Source organism: Xyrauchen texanus, chromosome 39 (assembly GCF_025860055.1).
Source record: "Xyrauchen texanus isolate HMW12.3.18 chromosome 39, RBS_HiC_50CHRs, whole genome shotgun sequence".
In the NCBI taxonomy this organism is placed as follows: Eukaryota; Metazoa; Chordata; class Actinopteri; order Cypriniformes; family Catostomidae; genus Xyrauchen; species Xyrauchen texanus.
In genome coordinates, this window is record NC_068314.1 from 20,667,098 (window position 1) to 20,686,470 (window position 19,373).

General features: G+C 38.0%; 1 protein-coding gene across 1 annotated transcript in view; it reads left to right on the forward strand.

The window, feature by feature from the left end:
* LOC127632847 (kinesin-like protein KIF21B) overlaps nucleotides 1-19,373 on the forward strand; it is a 115,572-nt gene that overhangs the window by 60,001 nt on the left and 36,198 nt on the right. The window contains exons 9-24 of the mRNA XM_052111653.1: nucleotides 2,554-2,743; nucleotides 3,779-3,842; nucleotides 3,993-4,217; nucleotides 5,286-5,427; nucleotides 9,001-9,133; nucleotides 9,228-9,416; nucleotides 9,653-9,852; nucleotides 10,957-11,064; nucleotides 13,970-14,271; nucleotides 14,735-14,888; nucleotides 16,825-17,028; nucleotides 17,171-17,272; nucleotides 17,722-17,887; nucleotides 18,615-18,675; nucleotides 18,769-18,817; nucleotides 19,041-19,240. Coding sequence (XP_051967613.1) covers nucleotides 2,554-2,743; nucleotides 3,779-3,842; nucleotides 3,993-4,217; nucleotides 5,286-5,427; nucleotides 9,001-9,133; nucleotides 9,228-9,416; nucleotides 9,653-9,852; nucleotides 10,957-11,064; nucleotides 13,970-14,271; nucleotides 14,735-14,888; nucleotides 16,825-17,028; nucleotides 17,171-17,272; nucleotides 17,722-17,887; nucleotides 18,615-18,675; nucleotides 18,769-18,817; nucleotides 19,041-19,240 — 2,489 coding nt within the window. The remainder of the gene's footprint in view (nucleotides 1-2,553; nucleotides 2,744-3,778; nucleotides 3,843-3,992; nucleotides 4,218-5,285; nucleotides 5,428-9,000; nucleotides 9,134-9,227; nucleotides 9,417-9,652; nucleotides 9,853-10,956; nucleotides 11,065-13,969; nucleotides 14,272-14,734; nucleotides 14,889-16,824; nucleotides 17,029-17,170; nucleotides 17,273-17,721; nucleotides 17,888-18,614; nucleotides 18,676-18,768; nucleotides 18,818-19,040; nucleotides 19,241-19,373) is intronic.

A 19,373-nucleotide genomic window follows, 5' to 3' on the forward strand; every position in this document is an offset into this window, starting at 1 on the left:
CCAAAATCCCTCCTGCAGTGTGTGCAAACCTGGTGAAAAACTACAGGAAACGTTTGACCTCTGTAATTGCAAACAAAGGCTACTGTACCAAATATTATCATTGATTTTCTCAGGTGTTCAAATACTTATTTGCAGCCGAATCATACAAATAAATAGTTAAAAAATCATACATTGTGATTTCTGGATTTTTTTTTTTAGATTATGTCTCTCACAGTGGACATGCACCTACGATGACAATTTCAGACCCCTCCATGATTTCTAAGTGGGAGAACTTGCAAAATAGCAGGGTGTTCAAATACTTATTTTCCTCACTGTATATATATATATATATACACATACACATACAGTATCTCACAAAAGTGAGTACACCCCTCACATTTTTGTAAATATTTGATTATATCTTTTCATGTGACAACACTGAAGAAATGACACTTTGCTACAATGTAAAGTAGTGAGTGTACAGCTTGTATAACAGTGCAAATTTGCTGTCCCCTCAAAATAACTCAACACACAGCCATTAATGTCTAAACCTCTGGAAACAAAAGTGAGTACACCCCTAAGTGAAAATGTCAAAATTGGGCCCAAAGTGTCAATATTTTTTTGCCACCATTATTTTCCAGCACTTCTTTAACCCTCTTGGGCATGGAGTTCACCAGAGCTTCAAAGGTTGCCACTGTTAAGTCCTCTTCCACTCCTCCATGATGACATCACGGAGCTGGTGCATGTTAGAGACCTTGTGCTCCTCCACCTTCCGTTTGTGGATGCCCCACAGATGCTCAATAGGGGTTAGGTCTGGAGACATGCTTGGCCAGTCCATCACCTTCACCCTCAGCTTCTTTAGCAAGGCAGTGGTCATCTTGGAGGTGTGTTTGGGGTCGTTATCATGCTGGAACACTGCCCTGCGGCCCAGTCTCCGAAGGGAGGGGATCATGCTCTGCTTCAGTATGCCACAGTACATGTTGGCATTCATGGTTCCCTCAATGAACTGTAGCTCCCCAGTACTGCCAGCACTCATGCAGCCCCAGACCATGACACTCCCACCACCATGGTTCCAGTAATCCATGTCCTTAGTCTGCTTGTCTTCAGCAAACAGTTTGCGGGCTTTCTTGTGCATCATCTTTAGAAGAGGCTTCCTTCTGGGACGACATCCAGAACGTGTGCGAGACCAATTTGATTTGATGCAGTGTACGGCGTATGGTCTGAGCACTGACAGGCTGACCCCCACCCCTTCAACCTCTGCAGCAATGCTGGCAGCACTCATACGTCTATTTCCCAAAGACAACCTCTGAATATGACGCTGAGCACATGCACTCAACTTCTTTGGTCGACCATGGCGAGGCCTGTTCTGAGTGGAACCTGTCCTGTTAAACCGCTGTATGGTCTTGGCCACCGTGCTGCAGCTCAGTGTCAGGGTCTTGGCAATCTTCTTAACTTTATGTTGAGCAACAATTCTATTTTTCAGATCCTCAGAGTTCTTTGCCATGAGGTGCCATGTTGAACTTCCAGTGAACAGTTTGAGGGTGTGTGAGAGCGATGAGACCTTGTAACACTAACGAGTCATATGACCCCAAGGAGGGAAAATGGCTAATTGGGCCTAATTTGGACATTTTCACTTTGGGGTGTACTCACTTTTGTTGCCAGCAGTTTAGACATTAATGGCTGTGTGTTGAGTAATTTTGAGGGGACAGCAAATTTACACTGTTATACAAGCTGTACACTCACTACTTTACATTGTAGCAAAGTGTCATTTCTTCAGTGTTGTCACATGAAAAGATATAATCAAATATTTACAAAAATGTGAGTAGTGTACTCACTTTTGTGAGATACTGTATGTGTGTGTGTATATATATATATATATATATATATATATATATATATATATATATATATATATATATAAAATACTCTTTCGCATAGGAATATGCATACAAGCATCTTTTCACTTCATCCATAATGTTTTCTATAATGATTTGTTCCATGAAGATTTATTTTTATAGCAGACATATGCCATGTCAGGATGTGGAAAGCTGTGGAAACTAGCTTTACAGTGGCAGAATTGACTGAAAATGGGAAACAATCATATTACTTGTTCACTTCACTAGAGAGGAAACAATTTAAGTTGACATTGAAGCATAATCGAGCAGCTTAACAATTACTTCCTCTGTTAAAACACCAAATACCCTGACAACAGATTTACATTAGATAGTGAGTCTGCTGTAGATAGGTGACCCTATTTCAGCCCTTCACTCAATTATTTTCCTCTCCCACAGTAGAAACTCTAGCTGTTTATGTAATAATTTGTGGAGACTTGGAAGGCTGCGATGGAGGTTGGCTTGTGGAGCATGATAACATGGTTTGTACAGGGTCGGCTCACAGGAACTTGCTACACGGAGTTAATGGAGCATAGCTGTATCTTAGCGCCTCAGCCTGACCTGGATGCTAAATGACCACCAATAGCAGTTAGCGTTTAGCTATGATAACATTGAGAGAGATAAGTGTTGCTTACAGATGAGAGGGAGTGTTGACACAATTTACTGTTTGCATTTCTTTCAGGGAAAGCGAGTGGCTTGTGAAGATGGATCTGAGGGCTTTAGCGATTTGTTTCAGGAGAACTCAATGCTCCAGAAAGAGAACGATACACTGCGTATGCGGGTCAAAGCCATGCAAGAAACCATTGACCACCTCAATACCCGAGTAACCCACCTACTCACCAGCGGAGTTAATCTGCTGCTCACTAAGACAGGTGAGAGATGCTTAGTGATGACAACTTTGAAGATCCTTGGTATTCTAGCTGTCAGTTTTTCTAGATACTCAGGTGACATTTCACCCCACGCTTCCTGTAGCACTTGCCATAGATGCAGCTGTCTTGTTGGGCACTTCTCACGTGCCTTACGGTCTAGCTGATCCCACAAAAGCTCAATGGGGTTATGATCCATAACACTCTTTTCCAGTTATCTGTTGTCCAATGTCTGTGTTTCTTTGCCCACTCTAACCTTTTCTTTTTCTGTTTCAAAAGTGGCTTTTTCTTTGCAATTCTTCCCATAAAGCTGAACCCTTGAGTCTTCTATTTACTGTTGTACATGAAATTGGTGTTGAGCGGGTAGATTTCAATGAAGCTGTCATCTGAGAACATGAGGCATCTTTTTCTCGAAATGTACTTATCCTCTTGTTTAGTTGTACATCTGGCCTTCCACGTCTCTTTCTGTCCTTGTTAGAGGCAGTTGTCCTTTGTCTTTGAAGACTGTAGTGTAAACCTTTGTATGAAATCTTCAGTATCTCAATACAATGATTGAATGATGAGTTTATAGAGACAGCTGTTTGTTTTTTGGCCATTTTTGACCTAATATTGACCTTGAGACACGCCAGTCTATTGCATACTGTGGCAATTCAAAAACAAACACTCGACTCAAGCTGATATCAAGCTGGGTCATCCTCTGTTTTATCAGGGAAGGTTAACAAAGATTACGGGTGGTGTTAACAATTTAATTACACTATATTGTTTTTGTTTATATATCATATGATACATATGGTATTGATTGTGAGCGTCATATTGTACGATACAATCAGGGGTCGCCACGGCGGACCATCCATAATCCCCATTTGTGAGCCATTTCATTTAAAAAATATTACGATTAATATTTTCAAAAGGCAAAAAATAAATAAAAATGAGATACAATTTGTATCACCTACCACTAGTAGTCAGATGTGGCTAATAGCCCACTAGTTTGTTAGGCCACTTAATTTCTTCTGATAAATACATCTGTTATACTTTGCACAGGTGAAACAAATGAGGAGATTGGAAATCTAATTCAAAACTACATCAGAGAGATTGAAGAGCTCAGGTAACATGTTTGCTCTATACTTGAAGTGACTTCTTATGGTAGCGATTGAAAGCAATGATTCAAACCTCTCGCTGACACTCTCTCTGTCTCTCTCTCTCTCTCTCTCTCTCTCTCTCTCTCTCTCTCTCTCTCTCTCTCTCTCTCTCTCAGGTCTAAGCTGTTAGAGAGTGAGGCCATGAATGAGTCTCTGAGACGCAGTTTGTCTCGCCTCTCTTCCCGCTCTCTGTACCCTGCCTCCAACCCCGCTGCTCCGGGACTCTCTCTTGGCTCCTCCCCCTCTGTTTCCATGGATGCAGAGATGACAGATGTGATTTGTCAAGCCAAATTAGATGTAGAGAGGCTGAAGAAGAAGGAGAGAAATCAAACCAGGAAGAGGTGAGGTCTGAGGGTGGTGCTAGAACATCTCCAAAAATCACAAAGCTCCGAAAATGTTTTCAAATTAACCTTTAGATTAGAGTTCACCAGGCACAATTTCAAATAGTAAAATCACCCCATATTTTTAGCAATAGTGCAAAAAACAACAACATCTTAAAGTAAATAGACACATTTTTTGCTAAATTACTATCCCATCCCTAATAATGACTTTAATGTAAAATGATACCTTTTTTGGTTAAGTCTTGCTTTGATTTCTGTCATGCTTGCGTGCCCTCCTGAACTGATGATGTTCTCTTTGGAAAAAAATATTTTTGAGAAAATCATATTTAAAATTAAATGTCATCATACAAGAAAATCAGTAATGTATATATATACATTTATTAATTATATTATATTAAGTCATCCATGCGCACATTCCATAAAGTTTCCTCTTTTAAGACAGCCCAGTTTGTCTTCTTGTTTTCAAGTGCCTGGCATTGTCTCCTGGCATTAGCAGAGGTTTTATAACATATTACGCTGACTGTGCATTGGGAAGACTTTAACAGGCTTGTCCTCTCCTGACTTTTTTCTGTAACTGAGCCAATAAGAGGGTGTAAAATATGTCAGAATTTGATTTATCTGTGTTTGTGTGTGTGCCAGTATGTCCCAAGCATCTCAGGACAGCAAGCTGGCAAAGATACAAGAATCTCATTAAATTGTGTGGTATAATGGGTATGACTGAAGGAACGTCAGCTCTTCAGAATGGCTCTAATGCGGCCGTAATGGGAAAGAGGGCATGTGTAGTTTCTGAACCTCAGCATTACAGAGTTACTACTGAAAGATCGAATCTGATGTCCCAGCATAAATCTCTGCTCATGAGTCCCTGTGGTATGATTATAAGATGATTAAATGACCATTACATCTCATATTGGTGGAATTGGTTAAAATGATGGACTGATCCCTAATTGTGAATGGGGTATGAGATTGCATGATGACGGCTGTAGATTACATCAGAGCTCTAATGATGCATGACTTTGATTTATTTTGGCATGTTAATGATATTCCACCTGTGTTTTTGTCTCTTTGTAGTCCTGAGAAAGAAAAGGGTCTGAAGAAGAGACCCAAACTTCATCCCCAGGAAAACGCAGAAAAGAGAGAGAATGGACTGAGCAGAGAAAACGAAGAGAGACGAGAAAACGGAGACGGGGATTCAGATAATGAACCTGAAGAGGTGAGAGGATACTGCTGGAGGTGCTTACTAGTACACAAGTGCTATTGCACATATTTGGAGTTGTGCATTTGAACAAAGACTCATGCCATTCTAAACCTACATGACTTTCTTTCGCAGAACACAAAAGGAAATATTTTGCAGAATGTTGAAGCTGCCGTGTCCCTGGTCAACATTCAGTTTCATTTAATGGAATAGAAGGACAATGAAAGTGACAAGGGGACAGAGCAGATTGGACATTCTTATAAATATTTCCCTTTGTGTTCCGGTTTGTAATGACATGATGGTGATTAGATGAAGGCGTATTTTACATTTGTGGGTCAACTATACTGTTTTAGGTGATCAGGTGTATGATTTTTGCATGTTGGATAATAAAAAGGGCAAAAAATTCCATATACTCATATTGAAGGAAGACTTAATCATTGAGACTTGAGGAATGGCTTTTTAGACTTGGGCCACCACTCAAAACAACATAGTAATCTGGTCTGCTGGGTACAAAAGTGTTACGGAGACACTATTTAAAAAGTTGTAAGATGTTCTTCAAGAAATTAAGAATTAGAATGTTCACAACATTTTTAATGTTTATTTGTTCACTTCTAATGTTTTAAAATGAAAAGATAAAATCCTGTATTCTTTAAAATAATTGTAACTTTTCCTAAACCGATTCTTTCTGAGCCTTTATCACTAATACATTGAAAACATCTAATAGTGCAGACAGCTTTCTCCACCTCATCTGCTTCTCATGAAAACACCAAACATCTACACAATACTTTGTCACAATGCCCGTCATCTCCAGCACATCCTGGTCTGATGTCTGGATCATCATTTGACCACTTTGATTTTGACTTTAAAGTCATTATTGGTGTCTCATTGAGCATTTCCAAAGCCCTTTTTGTCCATAGTAAATGCATATGGGATCTTTTTTACCCCCTTTAAGCAGTTTTGGGGTAGTGATACAAAAACATTATTTTTTCATCCATTACAACAAATCCATTCCTTCCCACTTATGTCAAACTTGTTTTACAGGGGATTAGGAAGCAAACATTTCTGTGCATGTTTTAGGAGAAAGTAACATCCAATATGTCTTTTACATAGGGTGCATTTAGCCCCATTGTACCAAATCAGATACAATTATGTTAATTACGTTATTTACGAACATATTACTTTCTCAATCTAAAAAAAATAATTTGTTGTGTGTGTGGAAATGTGCTTGTATGCACAAACCCCATTTGAGATGTTTGTTGTAAGTAACGTTTGGTAAAGATGCAGTACCCAGTGAAGGGAGGGGAAGCAAGAGAACATTATGGAGCTAGATTTAAGAACATTTTAAATAATAATTTTTGTTTAGCGTTTACCCATTTAATTCAAAGATGTACAAAAACCTATTTAAAGCTATACATCATCCAGAACATCTGAAGTTGAATGGTCACATCTGGTTCTTCCTATACAGGTCAGAATTGGCAGTTAAGACAATGGAAGAAAATGTGTTTTAAATGATATTTTTTATTTGCAAAAGTAATGTTTGGGAGTCTAAAATGTATGTTTCCTAATGACACACTAAAGCTGAAGATATAAATAACCATCTTAAAACAAATGTTGTTGTGAAACATCGTATGTGCTTAACATTTGTACAGTATGAACAAAACTGAGTTTTCTTTTTTCTTTTGTTTGTTTTGATGGTCTTGACAAAGTCACAATGTTTGCTTCCTGTATTAAAATGTATGTGGTATTTATTACGATTCTTTCACCTAAGATAAGAGGACCGTTAAAGGGATAGTTCTCCTAAAAATGGAAAATCTCTCATTTACTCACCCTCATTAAATCCCAGGTGTGTATGACCAACTCTGTTCACCAGAACACATTTGAAGAAAAATAGAAAAATATCTTTGCTCAGTAGGTCCTTAAAATGCAAGTGAATGGAGATTAACAGACAGTCAACATAAACGTCATCGATACGACTCCAGTGGTTAAATGAAAGTCTTCTAAAGCAACACGATCACTTTTGGTGCAAAAAAGTAAATACAAATATTTAAGTACTTTTTAACTATAATCCAACACTTCATGAGAGGGTGGAGACCAAGCGGTCTCTCGTTTGACGTATTTGCATTACCATGATACAGATGTAATCTCACGTTCTCCACTCGATTGAGACATCCGGGATGAGCACACAAATGCACCAATGTGAGTAAAGAAGTAGATAAATACAGCACTGCTCTTCCGGCTGTGACGCACATGCCTCAGTTCTCATGTGTTTCAAATGCCAATGCGATTACGTCAAATGCATGTACTGCTGCTCACTGGAAGCATGATTTAGAGTTAAAAAAAAACGTACATAAAAATGTATCTTATTCACACCAAAAGTGATCGTGTTGCTTTAGAGGACAATAAGGGTGTGTTCACACTTGGCAGTTTTGGTTCGATTAAAATGAACTCTGGTGCGATTGCTCTGTTAGTGCGGTTCATTTGAACAAGTGTGAACGCTGTCACCTGAACCTTGGTGCGCACCAAACAAGCGGACCAAGACCGCCTGAAAAGTGGGTCTCGGTCCGCTTCCAAATGAACTCTGGTGCGGTTCGATTGATATATGAACGCAACATGGACCAAAGACATCTAAACGGACCAAAAACAGGAAGTAATTTGCCTAATACTGACCTCAAGCATACCTGATTCTTCTCATCATTGGAGCTATGTTGCCCATAATTGTTCGGTATAGTTTCAGAACTGCCGTCAGCCATACTTGCAGCATATCTCAATTTGTGTGTGCAATGGAGGAATTCCTGGTACTGCTGTTTTGACTCCTTTACATATTTTATTAGCTCTTTGTTTATTCTCAGCAGGTAAAAATACCACCATATATACATATATAAATATAATGAGTGCATTTAGCCCAGCAGCCAGCATTGTTTTGGAAGATTGACAAGTTCCATCATAAAAGCTGTCCAGGCAGGTTGTGACTTTCCTGATGCCTTTGGTTTTGTATCGTTAGAATACAAAAGAGAAATATCCATTCACTTCCATATTAAGTACCTACTGAGCTAAGATATTTTTCTCTTTCTCAAATATGTTCTGGTGAAGAAAGAAAGTCAAACACACCTGGGATTTTATGAGGGTGAGTAAATAATGAGAGAATTTTCATTTTTGGGTGAACTATTCCTTTAAGTGTTTTATGAGAAGAAAGTCTTAGTGTTACAATATCAAAGTTGAAACACTTTGAGATAGAAGTTGTAAGGCATAATTATATATGTAGAAAAATATTTTTATTAAAGGAATAATTCACACAAAATGGAGATTCTATCATAATTGACTTGCCCTCATGTTGTGTCAAACCACATGTCTTTTTAAAAATGTAACACAAAAATTCATGTTTTAATAAATATCGCAAACTGTCATCTCAAAACAATGGCTAAAATGAAAGAATCATAAAAGTAGTCCATTTGACTTTTGCATCATATTCCAAGTCTTCTGAAGACAAGTCACCTGTTGTGTGTTCCTGTGTCTTTGTAGCTGGGGACTTTAACTGTGTGAAAAAATTGAGATAACACAAATCTCTGCTTCATCTGATTTAATCCTGTGTAGGATGGCATGTATCCTCTTCAGGAGGACGATCAGGGGGAGAGTGGCTGTGAGGAGGAAGAGGAGATCAGGGAGGAGGATGAGTTTGATAGTGACGAGAACCTAGTGGACTCTGACTCTGATTCAGATGAGAAAGGTGCATTCTGGCATGCATTTGACTCTAGCTTCCTGTGTATATCTTGCATGTAAGCCTAGTCTTACACCTGCAACCTTTTGACCTTTGGTTACAGTGAACTTGCAGGCAGATCTTGCGGATCTGACGTGTGAGATCGAGATCAAACAGAGACTGATCGATGAGCTGGAGAACAGCCAACGGCGGCTGCTCATGCTGAAGAGTCAGTACGAGGAGAAACTCATTCTGCTTCAGAACAAGATCAGAGACACACAACTGGAGAGAGACCGCGTGCTACACAACCTCAGTGAGCATCTGTCATGTCTGTGTCTGCTTTAAAAGTGTTGTCTCTTTGTGTCTTGGCTAAATGTGTTTTCATATTTTGTTTCATCAAAATATAATGTGGGTAACATTGATTTCACTATGGTAAAGGGATGTTGTTAGAAGTGTTGTTCGAAAACATAAAGGTACCTAAAACCTTTAGCTTATCATGGTTGTGCAGAATGTACTGGATCTAAGACTCTCGCTATTTTAATGAAATAGTGTCCATGGAGAACTACACTGAAGAGAAGGCTAGTAAGATTAAATCGGAGTACGAGAAGCGTCTGAAAGAGATGAACAGAGATCTGTTGAAGCTGCAGGTTGCTCAGAAAGAACACGCTCGTTTACTGAAGAACCAGTGCCGCTACGAGAGAGAGTTGAAGAAGCTGCAGTCTGAGGTTGCTGAGATGAAGAAAGCCAAGGTGAGAGCTTTATTTCTAAAGTTAGGACGCCATCTATAGGCTGCCAGCAGAAATGGATGCTGAACATTTGAGTCCCTCCAAGAATTGAGTCGATTGGTTGTTATTGAAATGTATGTAGTTGAGAATGGAGACATTTACTGCACCAGTTTTCTATTTTAAGACAGAAATTAAAACAGTGCCAATTTTCCCATGAGTGGAGAATATTTTTACTGAAAGTACAGTACAGTTCCTTAAACCTAGGCTGTGTAACATTGATGCATTTAATAATGGCAATAACATAAAAACAGTAAAGATCAGATGCTATTATTTTTTTTTATATACCTCACTTCATACTTTTCAGTTTTGCTGTGCCTAGGTACATCCCTATATATTAAACTTTTATTACAAACTCTCCTTTGGCTGACGTTTTGTGCTTATCACATAATATTTTGTATGGATACACTCAAAAATATGTGATTTATATTAAAATTTACACATTTCAGTTTCATAACAAAAGGACTTCAAATTGAATGGTGTTATTTATAACTATATTCAATTATGAAAAAGAAATATATAAGTGTTATTTTGTTAAAAATTACTCTTATTCAATTTGATTCCCCTCACATGGCCTGATTTTTTATATTTGTTTTTGCATTTGGTAGTTGCTTTTATCCAAAGTGTCTTAAAGTGCATTCAGAGTATACTGTGTACATTTGATCAGTTTCTGTGTTCCTGGGAATCAAACCCTTGATTTTGGTTTTGCTAGCGCCATGCTCTACCAGTTAAGCTATATGAACCCCTGACCTGTGTTCTTGTTCATTGCCTTCTTTGCCATTGACACACAAGTGCTAGCTCAGGATCATATATGCGTGAAAACTGATGCGCAGGATCAAACGCGCAGAATATGTGATAATCCTAATTGCAGAGTGCACATCAATATGAAGACAAAACCAAATCCTAGACATTTTTAGCCCAATTTTAAATTCTGCTGGATACTTTTTTCAGGTCCAAAAAAAGAGGATGCATGATCACCATATGTTAATTCAGATTCAGGGCTAATCTTTATCGGACACTGTTACGTTGGAGTGGTGGTTCTCATTGTGTGTTTGGCCGTCCCACCAATAGGTGGTGCTGATGAAGCAGATGAAGGAGGAGCAGCAGAGGAGGAGGATGATTGAAGCCAACAGGAACAGAGAAATCGCACAACTGAAGAAAGAGCAGCGACGACAAGAGGTTTAATTCTGATTGACAATGTATTATCATAAACAGGGCTTGACATACATTTTCAGCTCATTGGCCACTGTGGCTAGTTGCGTTTCAAAATCACCAGCCACTCATTATTTTCACTAGCCAAAATCGTACACTTCACATTATGTGCTAAGGGAAACAGGCCTAAGGATTTAAAGGGGTATTCCGGGTTCGATACAAGCTAAGCTCAGTTGACAGCATTTGTGGCATAATGTTGATTACCTCAAAAATGAATTTAGACTCGCCCCTCCTTTTCTTTAAAAAAAGTAAACGTCAAGGTTACAGTGAAGCACTTAAAATGGAAGTGAATGTGGCCAATTTTTGGAGGGTTTAAAGGCAGAATTTTGAAGCTTATAATTTTACAATAGCACTTAAATTAATCCTTCTGTTATTTGAGCTGTAAAGTTGTTTAAATTGGCATTTATAGTCATTTTATGGTTTGGTGACATTACATCATCATGGCAACGAAGTTGTTAAATTGGCTATATCTTTACTCAGAAAAGTGTAGTAAGTGATTTTTATCACACTTAAATCATCTTTACACACATATCGTTTGTCTTGTGGCTGTTGTTTTGAAACAGTATTTTAACGTTCAAATATTTTCTCAGATTCACTTGCATTGTAAGTGCCTCACTGTAACACAGATTATTTCCTTTTCCATTCTTTTCTTAAAAAAAAAAAAAGATAGAATATTTTTTTTGTGGTAATCAATGTTATCTCACAAATGCTGTCGTTTGAGCTTAACTTATATTGAACCTGGAATATTCCTTTAAGGTAGCTTCAAGCAAACATGACCAGCCAGAACAGGAGTTTGATAGAACAGATGGAAAATTTGTCAATAAATTGTCCATAATTCATGGAAGTCCACACTTATACCCCTTTCTTTAAAATTGTACAATACCTGCCCTTATGAATGTTTACCATTGTTTTCATTTTTAACAGTGGTATTTGTAATAAAAAGGCCCTAACCACAGGTAAGACCATTGATGGCTCCTCATTACCATGGTTAGGGCAATTTAGACCATAGTATTTGTTATTAATAAACTATTAGCCTAAACATATTTACTTTATCTACAACTTTCACAGTTGTAATTAAAGTCTAATAGATTCACCTTAATAGATTTAATATGAGTCTGTAACATTTCTTTCGTAATATCATTTTGTTACCACAAAACAACTTGATATATTTTAGAAAAGGGTGATGATGTGTAGATTGTCTAGTCTTGTAACATACTGTATGTTGGTACATGCCACAGTGTTGTTTCCACTTTTCCTTGTTAGAAGTGCTGTAGCTAATGGGGTGAAATGTGGTGACTATTCTAGGGGCCCACTGATCCAGGGGGGGCCCACCACAGATTTTAAACAGTATTTATTTTTATATGAAAGGGGCCCAGAACAATATACAGTTGTTTGAGATGTTTGACTTCCTTCAAAGCACCGTACTGTACAATCTATGTAAAATCTTTAATGAGTTGCATAATTTTTGTGGTCTGCGCTGCAATATCAAGGGAAGCGTGCTTAAATTTAGCATGTTATCAGTTCTGAGCTATTCATCTCTGGAGTGCTGATAATGATAAAGCGTGGATAATGAGAGAGGCCCGGTTGACGTACGTGCTCCAGAGCACAAGTAGGTTTGTGATGGCTCATGTCACAATTCTGCGAAAACCAGGCTTCAATGGTGCCATGCAAAAGTGCCTGCGTTTCAGTCGAGAATAATATTTAGTGCTTATAAAGCACTGAACACAAGATTTAATTTGCTTTTGTGGCCCGACATTCACAGTATTTTCAATGCAGGAAAAGTCCTGAAAATGTCATTCGCCAATGTGGCTTGTAAGAGTCACAGAGTTAGGGCTCAAAAATAAAGATTTTCTTTTTCTGTTGGTCCAGTTAGGCCAGTATTTCTTATTAAATACCCTAGCAACATTGTCACTGGCCCCACTAAAGTTATAAATGTTATTTTTTAGCAACATATTTGAGATATTTTATACAACATATACTGTATATTTTTAATTAAATGTATATAAAAATATGTAAGTGTACAGGTTTTTAGTTTGCAATAATAGCTGGAGATTATACAACTATTATGTACTGTAACTCCATGAAAAGTCATACATTTAGTTGTACAATCATATAATGACTGTTATAATCAATATTATAATAGAGTCATTCTCATAATTTTTACAAATCTACTACATATTATAAAGAAGATAATATTATCAGCAGAATTCACAAACGCAATGTTCAATACATCACAGAATAGCAATGTTCTTAATTCAACAAATATAAAAAGTAGTGCCAACTCAGCTCTCACCCGATAGGTCAAGTGACCACTTCGTCAAATGATGTGACGCACTCGCACACTGGCCTCTAGTCATTGTACTATCCTTATTGTTAAGCCCTGACTCAGCTGGTCATGTGATCATATCATGGCTGCCCCCATCAGGGGGAACCTCTCCATGAAGAACAAAACAGTTTTTATACGACTTCTGAAATTACATGATTCTTCCTGTCATGTGAGTGGTCATGATTTTATACATATGTTTCAAGATAAATTGTAATTTCTTTCGGAGTACAACTTTTTTCAATAGGAAAAATTTTTGATTGCACATTTACTGTTAAAGAAGTGTTAGTGCTTGTTTGTGTCATTTCCTAGATATTAAAATTCTTATATGCCAGCTTTAGATGCAGTGTTAGCTACAGAGCAATTATTATAGCGCCACAGATAAACAGTGTTTACAGTTTTCAAGAAAGTTAACCTACGAAGGGCTTATAGTTGTCTCTGTATATTAAGCTGGAATAGGAGAAAGTATTTTAAGCTTGAGGGGGTTGTTATCATGTACTGTATTATCATAAGCTTTTACATCAGATGTTTCTCTGCATGCTCCATCAGTATCAGATCCGAGCTTTGGAGTCTCAAAAGCGGCAGCAGGAGATCGTGTTGAGGAGGAAGACGCAGGAAGTGACGGCCCTGAGACGTATGGCCAAACCCATGTCGGAGCGTGTGGCTGGACGTGTGGTCCGCAGACTCACCAGTGTGAGCCCTGGAACTGAGCTCTCCGCTAGCATGACAACGGCCTCCTCTGAACCTGAGTCAACTCGCTCTGTGTCCAGCATCATAAGGCATTGGAACACCAAACTGAATGGATACCTTGGAGAGAATGAGAGTAATGGGAGTAGAGGAAGTCTGGCCAGGTCAGTGAGTAACTGTGATTTACAACATAATATCAAAGTTGAAATTATTTACTTTGTTAATAATTGTCCCTTGTCTAATTGTGCATAAATCATAATTTATTGCATTTTGGAATACCTAAATAATGTGTAGCATACAAAACTATTTAATTTCCTTTTTATAATGTTTACATTTTCTTTTTTTGACTAAGAAGTATGGATGTATAATATACAACAGTTATCGACCATAAAAAACATTTCTGTATTGGCTAGAATTTTAATATTGCTGCATCCCTAACGTATTTGATACAACAAAGTTATATTCACTGAAGATGCTTTCTGATGTTGTCTTTTAACAACTCATTCAAAGGCTAAAAAACATTTACATAATGGTTCATCTGGTTCGGATATTTTGTGTGACATTCATTAAAAATAAATGTTCACATGTTTTATGAGGTGTATCTTACACTTTGCTTCTTGTTATTAGTGGTAAAAAGAAGCTCCAGCGGAAGGGTACAAGCCCGAGTTTCTCAAAGACAGCCCGTCAGAAGTGGCAGGCTTTAGAGAGGAGAATCATGGATATTGTGATTCAGAGAATGACCATCACCAATGTAGAAGCTGATATGGATCGCCTTATTAAGGTGACAAATGCATTATTTTCACTGTTCATATAGATGAGATTTTACATCAGGGACTAAAAACAGTTCAAAGAACAAGAAACAAAAACCAAAAATGAGTGAACTTTTTAGCAGAGCGTACCCGAAAATGGGTACCAAGTAATTTTAAATTGTTCCAGAGAGAAAAAGTTATTTTTAAATGCTGGTAACTGGTTTTAACCATTTAATTTCATTCCAATAATCTTTTCATGAAGTCAAAGGGTTTATCCCAGTACATTTTTGGGATTACACCACTTTGTATTGCCTTAAAAAACATGTGCTTTGATCTTGAAGGAAACCTCTGCATCACACATGTCTTTTCTTTGTGGATGTAGCTTTCTGTGAATGAAAACCTTTTTAAAAAATATGTATAATTACTACATATACATGCATGGGTAATCCAGGTACAAGGTAAACACCATTAGAAGTAAAATGCAGCTATATCACCCTGCGGCTCTTGCCTGGTTGCCCACTATAGCTAAGCAGGTTTGAGCCCGGCAAGTACCTGGATGGGAGAGCTCTTGGGGAAAACTAAGGTTGCTGCTGAAAGAGCTATTAGTGAGGCCAGCAGGGGGTGCTCACCCTGCGGTCTGTGTGGGTTCTAATGCCCCAGTATAGTGACGAGTACATTTTACTGTCTCTCTGTGGTCATTAAGGATCCCAAATTCCCCCAATTGGCCCTTCTCAATAATGGCCTCCTAATAATCCCCATCCATGAATTGACTCTGTAACTCTACTCTCTCCTCTCCACCAATGGCTGGTGTGTGGTGAGCTTACTGGTGCACTATGGCTGCTGTCAAATCATCCAGGTGGATGCTGCACACTGGTGGTGACTGAGGAGATTCCCCCTATAATATATAAAGTGCTTTGAGTGCCTAGAAAAGCACTATATAAATGTAAGGAATTATTATTATTGTTATTAAAAGTAAATTTCTCTGGCTTGTTTTTCCAGACCACATTGCTTGTTTCTCTTGTGAGACTTGGCAACACCGCTGCCAATGACATGAGTACTGTCATTTTAAAAAGAACGTTATTAACCATTCATTTATTTTGTTCTAACTGGTTACCATTTGGAAAGGAGGCTGTGGAATTCCGAACCGAAATGAAAAAATACAGTTTTTGCTCAGAATGAACTGAAATGAAAAACATTCAGTTTCTAGTCCCTTTTTTACATACAGTGGGGTCCAAACGTCTGAGATCACATTTAAATCAGGGTTTCAAAACCTTATATAAACATGTAAAGATTTTAAGATTAAAAAGGAAATGATTCTAGACGCCGTTGTACAAAATGCCAGACTTCCTTGCTTTGAAGCACACAAGATACTCTTTAGAACTTTCTACAATCACGCTGGGATTGAACTTTTCAATCAGATTGTAATGCTGATTATATGTATTGGTAAACCTTTTTTGATTAAATTAGGACAAATGCCAAAATAGCAGCATTTTCACTAGTGGACTAACAGACCCCGCAGTATGTGTTAAAGTGATAGTTCACCCAAATATGAAAATTCCCTCATGATTTACTCACCCTTCTGCCATCCCAGATGTGTATGAATTTCTTTCTTTTGCAGAATACAAATAATGATTATTAGAAGAATATTTCAGCTCTGTAGGTCCATAAAATGCAAAGGAATGGGGGCCAAAATTTTGAAGCTCCAAAATCCACATAAAGGGAGTATAAAAGTAATCCATAAGACTCCAGTGGTTAAATCCATATGTTCAGACACTATATGATTTTTGTGTGAGCAATCCCTTTAACATTCTGGAAACCTGTATTGCATGGGGTGCTTGAATAGACCATCTAAATGACAATAATCCATAGCTAGTCACCAGTCAAGAAGGATTGTAAACTTCTCGATTGTGCCGTTTAATCGATCATTGTATCATCCAGTGCATAATTTGTTATATTTTTGTGCTCCAGAAACGTGAGGAGCTGGCCATGCAGCAGGAGGCGCTGTTGCGTAAGAGGGAGAAATTACTGCATGAGGGCTTTGGAGAGGAGGAGGAGGACAGAGTCCTTCAGGAGATGAATGAGGAGATTGAAGTTCTCAATGCCAACATCGACTACATCAATGACAGCCTGGCAGAGTGCCAGGCCACCATCGTACAGATCGAAGAGACCAAGGTAAATGCTCTCTCACTGGTTTATGCCAAATGACACTATTGATTTGGCCCTGAAGGTTTTTTATACCTGAAGGAGCGTAGTTTGCACATCAGAGGCAATTGCATTGTTGTTTGCAAGGTCTGAAATCATGTGTGTCCTGTAGGATGAGCTGGACTCTGTGGACACCTCAGTGGTCATCAGCTCCTGCTCGCTGGCTGAAGCTCGTTCTCTCCTGGACTACTTCCTTAAAGCCTCTATTGACAAGGCAAGTATAGCCAGACAATTCCATCAAAACCATTTAATTATTTTTTTTCCGAAATGTTGTAATATATGGTCAAGCGAAGGATCTTGCAGGGTTCCCAATATCATTGAAAACCTAAAAACATCAGGAAAAGTCATCTTTATGTAAACGTCATAAATTTAAAATTAAATTTAAAAATTAATTTACAATTCTCTAGATATGCTCTGCATATATTTATCAAATATTTAACTGGCTAGAAATAGCTTTAGATTTAAAAATCCTCATCCGGTTGTTACAAAAGTTTAGAAAAGTAATGGAAATGTCATTGGTCAAACGGTGTGGAACCCTGAATCCAAGTATGCTTATAAATGACATTAATTGTCTATATACTGTAAAATGTACAGATGAAAACATTAAAAGTAGATTTGTGAAGCAAGAACTAAATGGAGGTGTTTGTGCTTGTGTGTGTATAGGGCTTGCAAGTTGCTCAGAAAGAGGCTCAGATTCGACTGCTGGAGGGTCAGTTGCGGCAGACAGACGTGATTGGCTCTTCACAAAATCACATGATCCTGGACGCTCTGAGGGAAAAGGCAGAGTGTATCCCTGAGTTACAGGCCCTAATCCACAATGTCCAGCAGGGTGAATATTCACATTAAATAGTGTAGCAACTTTATAAATGACTACTTTAGTGAGCTCTTAAAAATAAAATGTGTGCTTTTAATTGTTCTGACATTTAAATCATTAAAGGAATATTCCGGTTTCAATACAAGTTTAGCTCAATCGACAGCAATTGTGGCATAATGTTGATAACCACAAAAATGTATTTCAACTCTTCCCTCCTTTTCTTAAAAAAAAAAAAAAAAAGCAAAAATGGAGGCGACAGTGAGGCACTTACAATGGAAGTGAATGTGGAAAATTTTTGGAGGGTTTAAAGACAGAAATTTGACGCTTATATTTATATAAAAGCACCTACATTCATTCTTCTGTTGAATGTATTATTTTAACTGTAAAGTTGATACATTTTAATTTTTACAGTCGTTTCCATTGTAGGTGCCTCACACTAATCCAGATTTTTGCTTTTTTTTTTTTTTTAAAGGAAAGGAGAGGCAAGTTTAAAAATGATTTTTTTGTGGTAATCAATATTATGCCACAAATGCTGTTGATTCACTTTAGCTTGTACTGAACCCGGATTAATGTCCCTACAGCTCAATTTGATCTCTAGCTTTTAACCTATTGATACATCCACACATGTACCACACAGTCTCTTTGTTTTATAGCAAGACCTTTCTTACTCAAAGTACACTTAGAGTTTCTAAAAGAGAGAGTTTATTGTATTAAATAGTTATTATTCTTGTGAATGCTTCAGAGAATGGTTATGCAAGCACAGATGAAGAGGCATCAGAGTTCAGTCAGGCATCTGAGAATGGGTATGACTGCATTCCACATGGACACACTCTCTTACTTCATGATGCGATCTAATCATTCAGTTTGAGATTGAACATCACTGTTTTGTGTTACAGTTTTTGCCAAATGAAGCTGTCGGCGAGTCAAGATGACTTCAAGATGAAGGTAAAGCTCAAAGTGTCTTTAATCAAGTAGCGATTTAAGAACTTCTATTATTATTTTACATGGCTCTTATAGACTTAGATAATGCATAAGTTAGAGAAATTTATTATTTTTATTATGTTATCAGCTTTGGAATGCAGCACAGCCTCTTATCGTTGCTATAGTAATGACCAGCAGGTGGTGATGCAGTATTATTTTTAAATATGTACTGCGTGTCCTCTCTCAGGTTGAACCCCTGCTCTCGGCACAAATGAAAGCAGTGTCCGCTGAGTACTTGGGCCCTATACTGGACCCCACCTCTAAGAACATCACAAAGTCCTTCGCTTCACTGTCAGAGATCCACAAGAACGGCCTGGTCCTCAAAGAGCTCTATTCCAGAGAGCTAGTGTCTCGAACCATTAGCCTGCCCGTCAGAGGACACACCTTGTGAGTGAAACTATGGCATATATGCTCCTCTGATACAGTATTTAACCATGTTGTCTCATGATGTTGAACAGAGACATTTTGTGTTTTGGGATCTGTCCTTATCAATTAATCCAAGTTATTTAGAAATGAAAAG